This window comes from Oryctolagus cuniculus, chromosome 8 (assembly GCF_964237555.1).
Source record: "Oryctolagus cuniculus chromosome 8, mOryCun1.1, whole genome shotgun sequence".
Classification (NCBI taxonomy): domain Eukaryota; kingdom Metazoa; phylum Chordata; class Mammalia; order Lagomorpha; family Leporidae; genus Oryctolagus; species Oryctolagus cuniculus.
The window spans coordinates 116,656,592-116,669,381 of NC_091439.1; the positions used below are offsets into that span (position 1 = coordinate 116,656,592).

A 12,790-nucleotide genomic window follows, 5' to 3' on the forward strand; every position below is an offset into this window, starting at 1 on the left:
CACTGGCATCTTGATGGGTTTTGCTTGAGGGACTTCTCTGGCACATTAGTCACTGTCATTCTCACACGACCCCCAACTTGCTCCCTGTGAGGAGTTTCCTGGATGTCCCCCAATCTCTCCATCTTCCCTGTGTAAGCATTTGGTCACAACAGCACTTCTCAAGAGGAGAAAAACACCACTGAAGCAGAGAAGGAATTGAGTGGTTGGAAAGTTTCGTCTGGAAATCAAAGGATACAAGACCATTTTTAGAAAAGACAATTTTCCTTGCTTGCGAAGAGTCACCAGGTGGAGATGCCACAGCTCCTCAGCTCAGGGCATGGGGTGGCTGGGCCAGGCAGCCGTGGAGGGGTGTGCTGGGAAAAGCCCCAGCAGGGCTAACAGATTTCCTATGTAGTAACTCTCTATCTAAGCCTTCATTACGTCTTTCCAACTTCCAACAGGTCTGCAAATCTTTGGACCCTGCCCTTTGCTTCTCTTCATTACTCTCTCTTGTTCATTACTGTCAGCACAGCTACATGTACGCCCGCCCCAACCCCGTTACCACTCTCTCCCGGACTGCTGCCACATGGCTACAAATTATACCCTCCCCCACCTCCTTATTACTGTTTCCCTCGTTATTGCAACACGGCAACAACCTGTGCCCTCCCCTAACATTACTTCTGGCCTGAAAGACCTTAATTGCTGCTGAATTCAGTTTGGAGGACTTCCCAGTTTGGTATGTTCAATAAATGAAGTGAGAAACTCTTGGAAAAATCCAGCTATTTTGATTTATCACATGTAGTCACTTGATACTTCTTTGTAAGCTGGATATAATTTATCTTTCCTCGCTGGTGCTATAACCTGCTGAGGAGGGTGATAATAGCTGTTTACTGGTCTGCCTTTCTTGTCATAGCGTCTGGATGGAGATTACGAGTTAAACAATGTGTGCTTTTTTATTTTAAATATCTCATGTGGTTTCAGTCATTCAGTTGGCTGAACCAGTATATGTTTGACTTCTGTATCATTGCCAGAATTAACAACACTTTGGCATATAGCTGTAGATATACATACGGGAGACAGTTAGGATTTTAGGAGCAACACCATATTGTCATTGCTCTAGCTGTGTTCTCTAAGAAGTGGTGTCATTAAATTTGTGAGGAATACTGGGAATTTTGACCAACCACTTTTTCCTGTTTCTAATTTTTTCTGATATTTTTCACTAATGCCCTGCCATATTGTACTAATAGCCGTAGTCACTTTTTCCAGCCCTGTCAGTGACACTAACTGAATTGATCCTGTGATTTCCAAAGAAAGATTATATTTAAGTTTGGATTTGTAGCATATTTAATATAGTATTTCATTTGCCTCCTGATTTACAATATTAAAAGACAGTGAAAAGGAGAATATAACATTTTAATAATAAGTTATAGGCACTTATTGCATACTCATGTTTTTGTGAGAATTGGCTTGCATTATTGCTTACAAACTTAGAATATCCTTTAAGGACCATAGGAATATGTTTCTAGCTTTAACAAACACATTAAACTTATATTCACTTGGCAGATAATATATGAAGTTACTTTAAAAAGTTTGTGGAAAATTGAATTAAAAGATAGGTATGTTTTGATATGACAAATGTTGAAATCTATACATGATGTTTCTATGATACAGATTTCCCATGGACTTTTTGAAGACCCCTTATATGCTTGATTTCAACAGATTTATATTAATATTTTATGATTCCTAAATTATCATAACTAATAATAATTAGCAAGTACTTCATTAAAATCCTGTCAATGTGAATGCACAGTTGATTTTGTCTACCTTGAGCTACAGATGGAAGCCATCATTTTACTTATTTTTTTTAATTTTTTAATTTGAAAGTCAGTAACAGAAAGAGAGAGAGAGAGACCGACCGACCTTGCATCTGCTAGTTTACTCCCAAATGCCCACAACAGCTGTGGCTGGGCCAGGCTGAAGCCAAAAGCCAGGAGTTTCATTTAGGTATCTCATGTGAGTGGCAGAGACCCAAGTCCTTGGGCCACTTTCTGCTGCTTTCTCAGGCCATTAGCAGGAAGTTGGATCTGATGTGGAGCAGCCAAGACACCAATTGGCACCTGTAAGGGATGCCAGCATTGCAGGTGGTGGCTTTACCTGCTATGTCACAACACCTTCCCCAGAAGCCAGCATTGTATAGCCATTTTAAGACAGTAGAATAACTTGTCAATTTTGAATAACATCTGTGACAATAACTTCTTATAATAGAGGTGGCAAACAAAGACAAAGTAACACAACCTAAGATAAATAATGATACTCTCACTAAAACAAACAAAAATCCAAGAATAGGAATTTTGTCTGAGAGTGTAGTTAAAAATACTTTGAATTTCAGCTTGTCCATGAAACTAGGAGGGTTAAAGCTCTTTGACCTTTGGAGCTCTAGCATTTGTCTAGGAATCACTTGGTCAGCTGAGCAGCCAGGAGCCACTTTGGGGACAGATTATACCATGTGCTTGCTCTGCTCAGGCTGCAGTGACACAGACCAGAGACACAGGCTTGTGAATAACAGACCTTTATTTCCCACAGCTCTGGGGACTGGGCTTTTAACACCCAGGCAGATTGGGGTCTGGAGACGACCTGCTTAATGGTTCATAGATGGCTCCTTGCTGTGCCCTTCCATGGTGGATAGGATGACGGTCTCTCTGGGGCCTCTTTTGTATGGGCCCCAATCCCATTCACAAGGACTCTGCTGTCACAGCTAATCACTTCCCAAAGACTCCACCACCATACCATCGCCTTGGTGTTATGTCAGCATATGAATTTCGGAGGGGCACAGACATTCAGACCATAGCAAAGCATGAGTGGACACAGCTTGTACATCCCAGATGTCCAGAGCATACCTCTTATCAGAGCACTGCCGTTCACGGTAGCTGTGACCTCTGCCATGCTAACTTGCTCCTCCTTGGTTTGGACAGTGCAGTGTGCACCAACACTGGCAGCAAGGTGGAGCTGCACAGGAGTGTGAGTCACCTAGGAATGGGCTGAGGCCACTTGGCGCAAGTCCATTGCTTGCATTACTGATTTCATAAAGATGGCAGTTAGTGCTGCTGTTTATACCTAATGGTATATACCAGAGTCGTGATGCTTCTATCAGTACTGACAGAGAAAGCAGACAAAGTCATCCTGGTTTTCTCTACCTAAATCCCTCTGCATTCCCTTAATAAGAAAGCTGGAGAACAATTAGGTAGAGAAATGGCATGTAGGCCCTTCTAGGAGAAATAAAAAAGTGAGATATAGCAGAGGGAAAATTATATGTAGGTACTATAGGTTTGGAGGTTTTATAAAAAAGTTTATTTTGAATTAATTATGCAAAGTATTCAGATTAAAATAGCAAAATAACACTCTTTTTAAAAGGTATATTTTATTTATTTGAAAGGCAGAGTTACAGAGAGAGAGGGAGAAAGAGAGGTATTCCATAAGCTGGTTCACTCCCCCAATGGCCACAATGGTTGGAACTGGGTCATGCTGAAGCAAGAAGCCTGGAACTCCATATGCTCATATTGTATGTCATGATTGCAGGTGGCAGCTTAACCAAATGTGCCACAACACCAGCCCCAAAACTCTCTATTAAAATATACGATTCTCATTTACTTTTTGAAAAGTTTTGTTTCCTTATTTATTTAAAAGTCAGAATGACAGGAAGGGAGAGAAGGAGGGAGGGAAGAGAGGAACGGGGGGTAGAAGAGAGATAATGAATTTTCCATCTTCTGATTGACTACCCAAATGACCACAACAGCCAGAGCTGGGCCAGGCTGAATTCAGGAGCCAGGAGCTCCAATGCTTCTCCCCCATGGGTGGCAGGGGCTCAGTTACATGGGACGTCATCTGATGCTTCCCAGTGTTTCCTGATGTCTCACAGGGCATTGGATCAGAGTCAGAGCAGCCAGGACTCAAATCAGCCCAAAATGTGATGTGGGTATCCCAAGCAGCAGCTTAACCATATGCACTAGTCACCCCATGACTCACTTTTTCTAAGAAATAAAGTTTCTATTAATTTTTTTTAAAATATTATTTATTGGTGCCAGTAGCAGGTTACAGAGTAGCAGGTAAAGCCGCCACCTGCGATGCTGGCATCCCGCATGCGTTCGTATCCTGGCTGCTCCACATCCAGTCCAGTTCCCTGTTAATGGTCAGGAAAAAGCAGCAGAAGACGGCCCAAGCATTTGGGCCCATGTCAGCCATGTGGGAGATTGGATGAAGTTCCTAACTCTTGACATCAGCCTGGCCCAGCCCTGGATGTTCTAGCCATCTGGGGAGTGAACCAGCAGATGGCAGATCTCTCTGTGTTTCTCTGTGTACCCTCTCTCTCTGTAACTCTGACTTTTTAAATAAGTGAATAAATCTTTAAAATGCTATTTATTGTTGTAGTCTATTATGTTCCATCTATTATCCCTTGTATGAAAAAATACACAATCTTCTTGTGTTTGGATATGGCACTTTTGCAAGTCTTTTCTTGCAACTCCTATTAGCCAAGTGAAAGAACACTGAGAGAATACTCATTTGAGTGCTGCATAGCTCACATCATTAACCTACTCTCCATTCACCAAATGCCTTTTGCAGAAAGGCCTACAATTCCATTTCTAGAGTGCAGGAAGGCTGCAGGTGCACACAGGAAGGCAGACTCGGGGTGAACACTGGTTGTGTCCTGCTAAGAGGCTCTGCTGATTCCAGCTTGGCTTTGGGAAGAGAAACTGGACATCAGGGATGGAACTGGGACATGTCCCAAGCCTTCCCATCATGATTTCCAGTCCTTACTGCAATCATAGTAGCACCTGCTACACAATCCAGATGGCTCCACTTAGTGTTGCCACGGGTTTCCCACTGAGAAAACTCAGCATTTAAGGACAATTGGATTAGTAGCTTGCTCTTTTCCCTAGAGCCTTCGTGAATAAGAACACCAGAAATCTGAGTGTTGGTCATTATGTACTTGAAAATGAAAGTGTGTGCATAGTGTCCCACCTATATGAAAGGGTCAGAAGGTCAACTTGCATTGCATAGAAATGCATAAATGAATAAGGAGTGAATGGATAGAAGGAAAGGGAAGGAGAGAGAGGAAGGAACCAAGTGGAAAATTTGCTCTTATCTTTTGTAAGGTATTCTCAGAAGGTAAACATTTTAGAATGGGCTCAGGCTGGGGACATATTGTATCTGGTGGCGTCTCGGGATGTTTCTCCTCAAAAAGGTTGAAGCATGAGTCTTCTGGATGCTTCTGCAGGCATCTGGAGGATAAGCATGCCCACGTGTGTGAATGATCGCCTTTCTCATGGGACCTCAGGGCGTTTGATTCTGTGGGCCATCTCAAGGGCTGCTGGAGGTAGGCCTTTCCTCTAACACTGAGACTTTGAGAAATGCCAACACCAAGAATATACTTTCAAAGTCGACCACAATCTATCTAACTTGAGCAGCCTCTTGCTCACAGATCTGAGGTTCTGTTTAGAGGTGGAAAAAGAGAACAGTTTTATACATCACCATTTAGAAATCTTGATGTCAATAATAAATTCTATGAGTGTTTTGTATTCATCAAAATAAACGCCTGGGGCTCTAAGTTTGTTATGTCTCGGATTCTGCGCAGCTTGATTTGGCTTTCACGTGTGGCCTGGGGGCCTGGAGGAGGAAGTGAGCAACTCCTGCGGGTGGGCCACTTGCTGCCTGCCCTGCGTGGTACAGCCCTGGTGCTGCCCGTGGGTACCCCCCAGAACCATGTGAGCAGGCAGGACGAGCACGTCCAGAGGGGCTGAGAGAGGAAGAGGCCCTGAGGGCACTGGGCAAGAGGCTGACAGAGCCGAGTGGACATGGGGGTCATGACAGGGAGGGGTGTTGAGCAGGAACTGGAGCACTGGAGCAGCCGCCTGCAGCAGCCGTGAGAGACCTGCAGGGCCGGGAGGGGTGCCGAGAGTATGAAGGAGCCACTGGGCAAAGCACTGCACCCGTCCACACCCGCATGTGCCGTTCTCATGCTCCAGCAGTTCACCGATGGTCAAGTGTGCTCCTGAGCAGGGTTCTTCAGAGCACACTCCCTGGGTAGAGACCTGCAGGGCCGGGAGGGGTGCCGAGAGCATGAAGGAGCCACTGGGCAAAGCACGGCATCCGTCCACACCCGCATGTGCTGTTCTCATGCTCCAGCGGTTCACCGATGGTCAAGTGTGCTCCTGAGCAGGGTTCTTCAGAGCACACTCCCTGGGTAGAGACCTGCAGGGCCGGGAGGGGTGCCGAGAGCATGAAGGAGCCACTGGGCAAAGCACGACATCCGTCCACACCCGCATGTGCCGTTCTCATGCTCCAGAGGTTCACAGATGGTCAAGTGTGTTCCAGAGCACAGATTACTCCCTGCGTTAGCTGAGTCCTCTGGAGCCAGGTGGTTTGTTCAGGGCGCAGAGTATCCTTACCCCACCAAAGCAATCATTTGCCAACCTACGGGGTTGAACCATAGGAAAGTGCCTACATTTATACATTTTAATATTTAAAAAGTGCACATTTCACGTGGTTCAACGTGCCGTATTCTAGAATCTGGACCCAAAAGAGTAGTTTGACCCCTGAGAGACTGAGTTAACGTACTGCTGAGATCATGTCCTGGTGGTGACCTGGTGGTTGCCTGTGAGGCAACCGTGAGTGGAGGCACATACACCACATGACGTGAACGAGGGTGGAGGCACACACGCCACATGACGTGAACGAGGGTGGAGGCACACACGCCACATGACATGAGCGAGAGGACACCTTTCCTGTTTTTCAGTCTCCAAACTAGCTTTGTCATTTTCAAAAATCACTGCAAACATTGCTCTCAATGAATAGCCTCTGCCCAGCAGAGTTCACACTCTTGAAAGAAACTACACAAGGGACAGGAGTTCAGATGTTGCATCCACATGGGAGATCCAGAAGAAGCTTCTGTCTCTGGCTTCAGCCTGGCCCAGCCCTGGTCATTGCAGCCATTTATGGAGTGAACCAGTGGATCAAAGACCTAGTTCTCTGTCTCTTCCCCTCTCCATCCCTCCCCGTACCCTTCCCTCCCTCCCTCCCTCCCTCTCCTCTCTCTCTCTCTCTTTCTCTCTCTCTCTCCAACTTTTTCAAAGAAGTAAAGTAAATCTTAAAAAAAAGTAAAACATGAGTTACCCTTTCAGCCTTCATTGCTCATTTGCCTCACTGGCTGTCTCCTGTTTAAAAGAGGATGCAAGTTTAATATTAAAAATTCACATATTTGGGCCAGCGCCGGGGCTCACTAGGCTAATCCTCTGCCTTGTGGCGCCAGCACACCGGGTTCTAGTCCCAGTCGGGGCGCCGGATTCTGTCCCGGTTGCCCCTCTTCCAGGCCAGCTCTCTGCTGTGGCACGGGAGTGCAGTGGAGGATGGCCCAAGTGCTTGGGCCCTGCACCCCATGGGAGACCAGGATAAGTACCTGGCTCCTGCCATCGGATCAGCGCAGTGCGCCAGCCGTAGCATGCCGGCCGTGGCGGCCATTGGAGGGTGAACCAACGGCAAAGGAAAACCTTTCTGTCTGTCTCTCTCTCTCACTGTCCACTCTGCCTGTCAAAAAAAAAAAAAAAAGAAAAACCCACATATTTATATTTTACAGACACAAATATTTGTAGAATGGCATGCATTCTGACCAACTGGAGACTGTCTGGACCCATGTGAATCTACGTGTTCTTTTTCACTGAGTGTGGAGATTATTAAGATTTCTGTAGCATGGCGGCCATGTAGACTGTTGGCATGAAATGTTGACAAAGGCTTTCTCAGACACCCTTTGCCTCAGTGGAGAAGGACACAATGGCCATCCCATACCCACAGTGAAAATCCATTTATGTTGGGTGACCCTTGTCTGGAACTCATTACAAACCAGCTGTCCGTGACCCTCAGACATTAATGGATTATCATTGCTTCACTCTGGAGACTAAAACAAGTTAAGACTCAGCAAATGTGTCAGGAAAAGAGAGATAGGAAACCACCAGATGTCAGCAGTGTCACTGTAGTTCTTTCATTCTCTAACTTTTGGGCCACGGTTAACTTTTGGACCACATGAATAGAGCCAGGGGAGGGAAAAATAGACAGAAACTACCATCAGGTGCTAAGTTTCATATGCAGTAGCTATCAGTCCCTGCACCTGCTTCAAATCAGATTGCCAAATTCATGGATTCATACAAACACTGCAATTTGAAATAGTAGTCTTTTTTAAACAAATTAATAATGGTTGTGTCACTAACTTAAGCTAGAATTTCAAGTTGCAAATTTAATTTCTTTCTTATTAGCATTGCTTAAGAAATCACCTCTTTATAGAGTCACTTCAGCCTTCACACATTAAATTGGGTACAGCAGGAGGCCTGCCTTCCCCTGGCGTACTTACTCTTCTCCATCAAGTTTAGCAAACAGGTATTTGACATCTTTCTGAAAGGCTCTAGAGTGCCAGGTTTACTCTGAAATATCTCCCATTAAAATATACGTCATATTATGGTTTTTGTTCTTCCTGTTCTTTAACTCTCTTTCTCTCTAAATCAGTCTCTCTCCTCCTTCTCTCCCTCCCTCTTCCCTCCTCCCTGCCTGCATTCACCCATTTACCCACCCACCCATCCATCATCTGTCTATCCATCTATCTTTCTATACCTTTAGCTTGTTCCATTTGTTACCCAGGGTTGTAGCCTAACTTCAAGGTATCTTTGTTCCCTTGGCCAGTTGATCACAAAATTGGTCACTACAGGAACGTAACATTGCTCTATATAAAATAATTTAAAGAGCTTTGACATATTGGTGCATCAAACATAAGATCTCACCCATAAGTCATGAAGTTGATCATTCAGATCAAGTGTTGTTTATCACACACACACAGCTCAACATTCAAAGCTTTGCAAAGCTAATCATATATGGCACCTTTCTAGCCACAGAGATTTTTTCCATCATGTTACTGTGGATAATTACTTGAAATTAGTATATACAATTTAAAACATTTATTGAAGGTTCTGTGGCTACCCTCAGAATATGTCTTATTAACTGTAATCAATATTTATTTCACTTATTGAGTTATCTTTCAATTAATCCAAGTACTCCGAATGCTAAAATAAAAATATAATAGATATATGACTTAAAGTATAGTAAGGGTGAATCCATTTTTGAAGATGATAATATCATGGAGTAATGCAATTTTGAATTTCATAAAAGTCTATAATTGAAGTCTCTCAGTGGTGTATAATTGTGCATATAACTGCTTAAAATCAGCTCGAGCCTAATTTGAAATACATTGAAAATAAAAAGCAAAATGTAGCACTGCAACTGTAAGCTTACAATAATAAACATGGAAAATTCTTCCTGTGCTAAGTAACCTTTCTTTCTTTTCCTTTTTTTTTTTTTTTTCCTTGGATTCAGGTCATCAAGCTCGCTTTTGAAGAGTTTGAGCTGGAAAGAGGGTATGACACGCTGACAGTAGGGGACGGTGGGAAAGTGGGAGACACCAGATCCGTCTTGTATGTGTGAGTATGACCTTTCTCCCCTCTCTCCAAGCGAGCTCCACGGGCAAGCACCAGGGACAGCTGAGGGTCAGCCGCCGCCTGGCACGTCCACCTCCAGTATTTCATAAGTGCCACACAAGGCTAAACTGGTGGCTTCCGCTCTAATTCTACTTAAGAAATTATTTAGGTTACTATTTCATGTGTGAAAGTTGTTTTCCCAAATCTTAAAAAACAAAACCAAGCAAAAACCTGTTTGGTGACACAAAGAAAGCAGAAATCACAGAAGATAGAAAGGGGACACGCTGCGTTTCCGGTCAGGGAGTCCCCTGCAGCCCCTGTTTCCACTTCACTGTTATTGCATTCCAGTCTGCAACGCTGCAGAGCCTCGGTAACAGCGAGGGCAGGGATGGAGTAGGGGTGACTCACACCGTGTGCAGCCCCAGCTGAGGCCACCTGGATCAGCTCCGGGGTCGCAGTCGACCCTGCAGCCCCTCCTGCTGGATCTGCTTCTGCTCCTCCCTGGGAGGTCCAGACGTCCTTCCTCCTCAGTCAGTGTTCAGGGCACACAGGAAACATCTTCTCAGTCCATCACAAGCCCTGTGCAGGAGCCCTGATAGCCCGACCCTGAGACATCTTCACTGAAGCAAGGCGTCCTGCGGGTGTCTGCCTGTCTATTCGAGAGAGCACTTCCCTGGATAACGTCATTGCATCACTATTGTGCAAACAAAAAATGGAATAAAAACACTATCCATACACCTTTATCATCCCCTTATTCATGGATTAGCCATGAGATAATTCACGTTTTAAAATACAGCTGTACTAGGTGTGCTCTCTGTACCCAGCGGACCAGCGCTGAGACCACATGGGGGATGTCCGTCTCTAATTCACCAAATCTCAGACGTCTGTACACATGAACATCCACTTCTTTCCCTTCTATTACTCGCCTGTTAAGGCTGCTACAAATACTAATTAAAATCATGCTATTGGCTCGTAAGTCAGGATAATAATTACAGTAATATTACTACTAACAGCCACGTCAACTTTTACTAGCTCTTGTTTGCCTAGTCATTGTTTATTTTATTGTTTTTAAAGTAATCTTAATTTTGTTGTATTCTTAACATACAGTCTCATCAAAGGCTTAGTGGCACTACCAGACAAAGAGTTAGACAAACAAAAAGTAAGATACCATAGTCCAGGAAGAAAACAGGCAAGGGCTATAAACAATGATCGAGTGAAAAGATGTCCAACTTTGCTCACATGAAGCAAATTTTAAAACAGTCACAAAATCATCAATACCACAGTAATATATATCTATCAATTTGTTTGACAAATATTTAAAACAAAGTTTTACCAAACACTGGTTTGCATAAAACTGATATACACAGGTATTTTTAATTTTACCTCCTGTGTATGATGGAGAACATGCAGGATGTATCTTCCCGAGTCCGCTTACTTCACTCAACATGGTGTCCTCCAGTTCCATTCATTTTTCTGCAAATGATAGAATTTAATTACTTTTAATAGGTGAATAATATTCTCTTGTATATGGACATGTATGTGTGTATTATATGTGTGTATATTATACATATCATATGTAGTATATAATATATATATATAATACACATCACATTTACTTTGTCGATTCATCTGATACACACCTTGGTTAAGTCCATGTGTTAGCTATTATGAATAGTACTGCTATAAACAGGGTGGTGTAGGTATTTCTTTGGTACAATAAGTTTATGTATTTTGAATGTATACTCAGTGGGATTGCTGGATCATGTGACAGGTCTATTCTAGTTTTTGGTTATTGTTTTAAAGAAATCTCCATGCTGTTTTCCACAGTGACCGCATTAATTTAGATTCCACAAGCAGTGCATATGAATTTCCCTTGCTCCATATCCTTTCAAGCATTTGTTGCTGTTTTGGATTTTAGCATTCTGACAGGGGTGAAATTATTCCTCATTGTGGATTTGATTTGCATTTTCCTAATGGCTAGTGATATGGAGCATTTTTCATATATTTTTTGAGAATCACCTATTCAGGTTCTTTGCCCATTTCTTAACTGGATTGCTTTTTTTTAATTGCTGAGTTTATTGAGGAACTGATACATTCTGGATATTAATCCTTTGTTCGATATGTAGCCCAGAAATACTGTCTTCCATTCTGTCAGGCGTCTCTTCACTCTGTTGATTGTTTCCTGTGCAGAAGTTCTGAGTTTGGTATGATACTGTTTGTTTAGTCTTGCTGTTGTTGGTCTGTGCTTTGGGGGACTCATCAAAGAAGTTGTCACCTACACCAATATTTTGGAGCATTTTCCCTATGGTTCCTTCCTACAGTTTCATATTTTTACTTCTTAAAATTAGGTGTTTGATGCCTCTTAAGTTGACTTTTGTGTGTGGTGAGAGGTAGGAATCTAATTTTATTGTTTTGTGTGCTTGCATCCTGTTTTGTTTTGCCAGCACCATTTACTTTCTGGGCACTCTTGTCAAAAATCAGTAACTGTATGCACAAGGATTAATTTCTGTGCTCTCTATTCTCTTCCACTGATCTATGAGCTGATATTTATGCTGGTGCCTTACTGTTTTAATTAGTATAGTTTTGCAGTATGCTTTGAAATCAGGTATTGTGAGACCTCTAGCTTGAGGTTTTGCTTTTTTGTTTGTTTGGTTGGTTGGTTTTGTTTTTGCTTAGCATCATGTTGGATGTTCTGTGTCTTTAGTCATGTCCTTTCTTAAAAATGATGAAGTTGGAGTGTGGATGAGTGGCAGGATATGTCCCAGTTTACACAACGTTGTGCCCAAGTAGACACTCCCAACATGGGAGATGCTGGGCGATGCTGCCCAGTTCCCTTGCTCTACATCTCAGCATCTGGGCAGGACCTGTTTTCACTGATTCTGCTCGAGTCTTCTGCTTCCCACCCCACCCATCCCCTCACACGTCCTTTTGCTTTCGGAAATAGCTGTTCGTTGTGCAGTTCTGCACACCAGTGTTGCCATAGTGACTTCCAGTGCCTTCAGGCAGATTTCCAGCAGAGACGTTCAGAAGCAAGGGCCACTGTCCTGTACTTCCGCATGCTCTTCTATGTATACCCCTAAAGCTAATGTGAATTTTCTCCTCCACTGTGCTAGAATGTGATGGTGTTTATTTTCCAACATTCCCACCAAATTATTAGGTGAAAATTGAATTTCTTTAATTTAAAAGTATGGAGTCCTCCCATATGTCTCTGTTGCTGGCGAGCTCCCAGCCAGCGGCGGTGCATATCCTGGTCCCAGTCTGGGACAGCGCTGGCACCCGGTGAGACGGTGGGCGCATGTGGG

General features: G+C 43.5%; 1 protein-coding gene across 3 annotated transcripts in view; it reads left to right on the top strand.

The window, feature by feature from the left end:
- CSMD1 (CUB and Sushi multiple domains 1) overlaps positions 1-12,790 on the top strand; it is a 2,053,194-nt gene that overhangs the window by 1,538,269 nt on the left and 502,135 nt on the right. For all 3 annotated transcript variants that reach the window (XM_070047233.1, XM_070047234.1, XM_070047235.1), the window contains one exon: positions 9,388-9,491. In XM_070047233.1, coding sequence (XP_069903334.1) covers positions 9,388-9,491 — 104 coding nt within the window. The remainder of the gene's footprint in view (positions 1-9,387; positions 9,492-12,790) is intronic.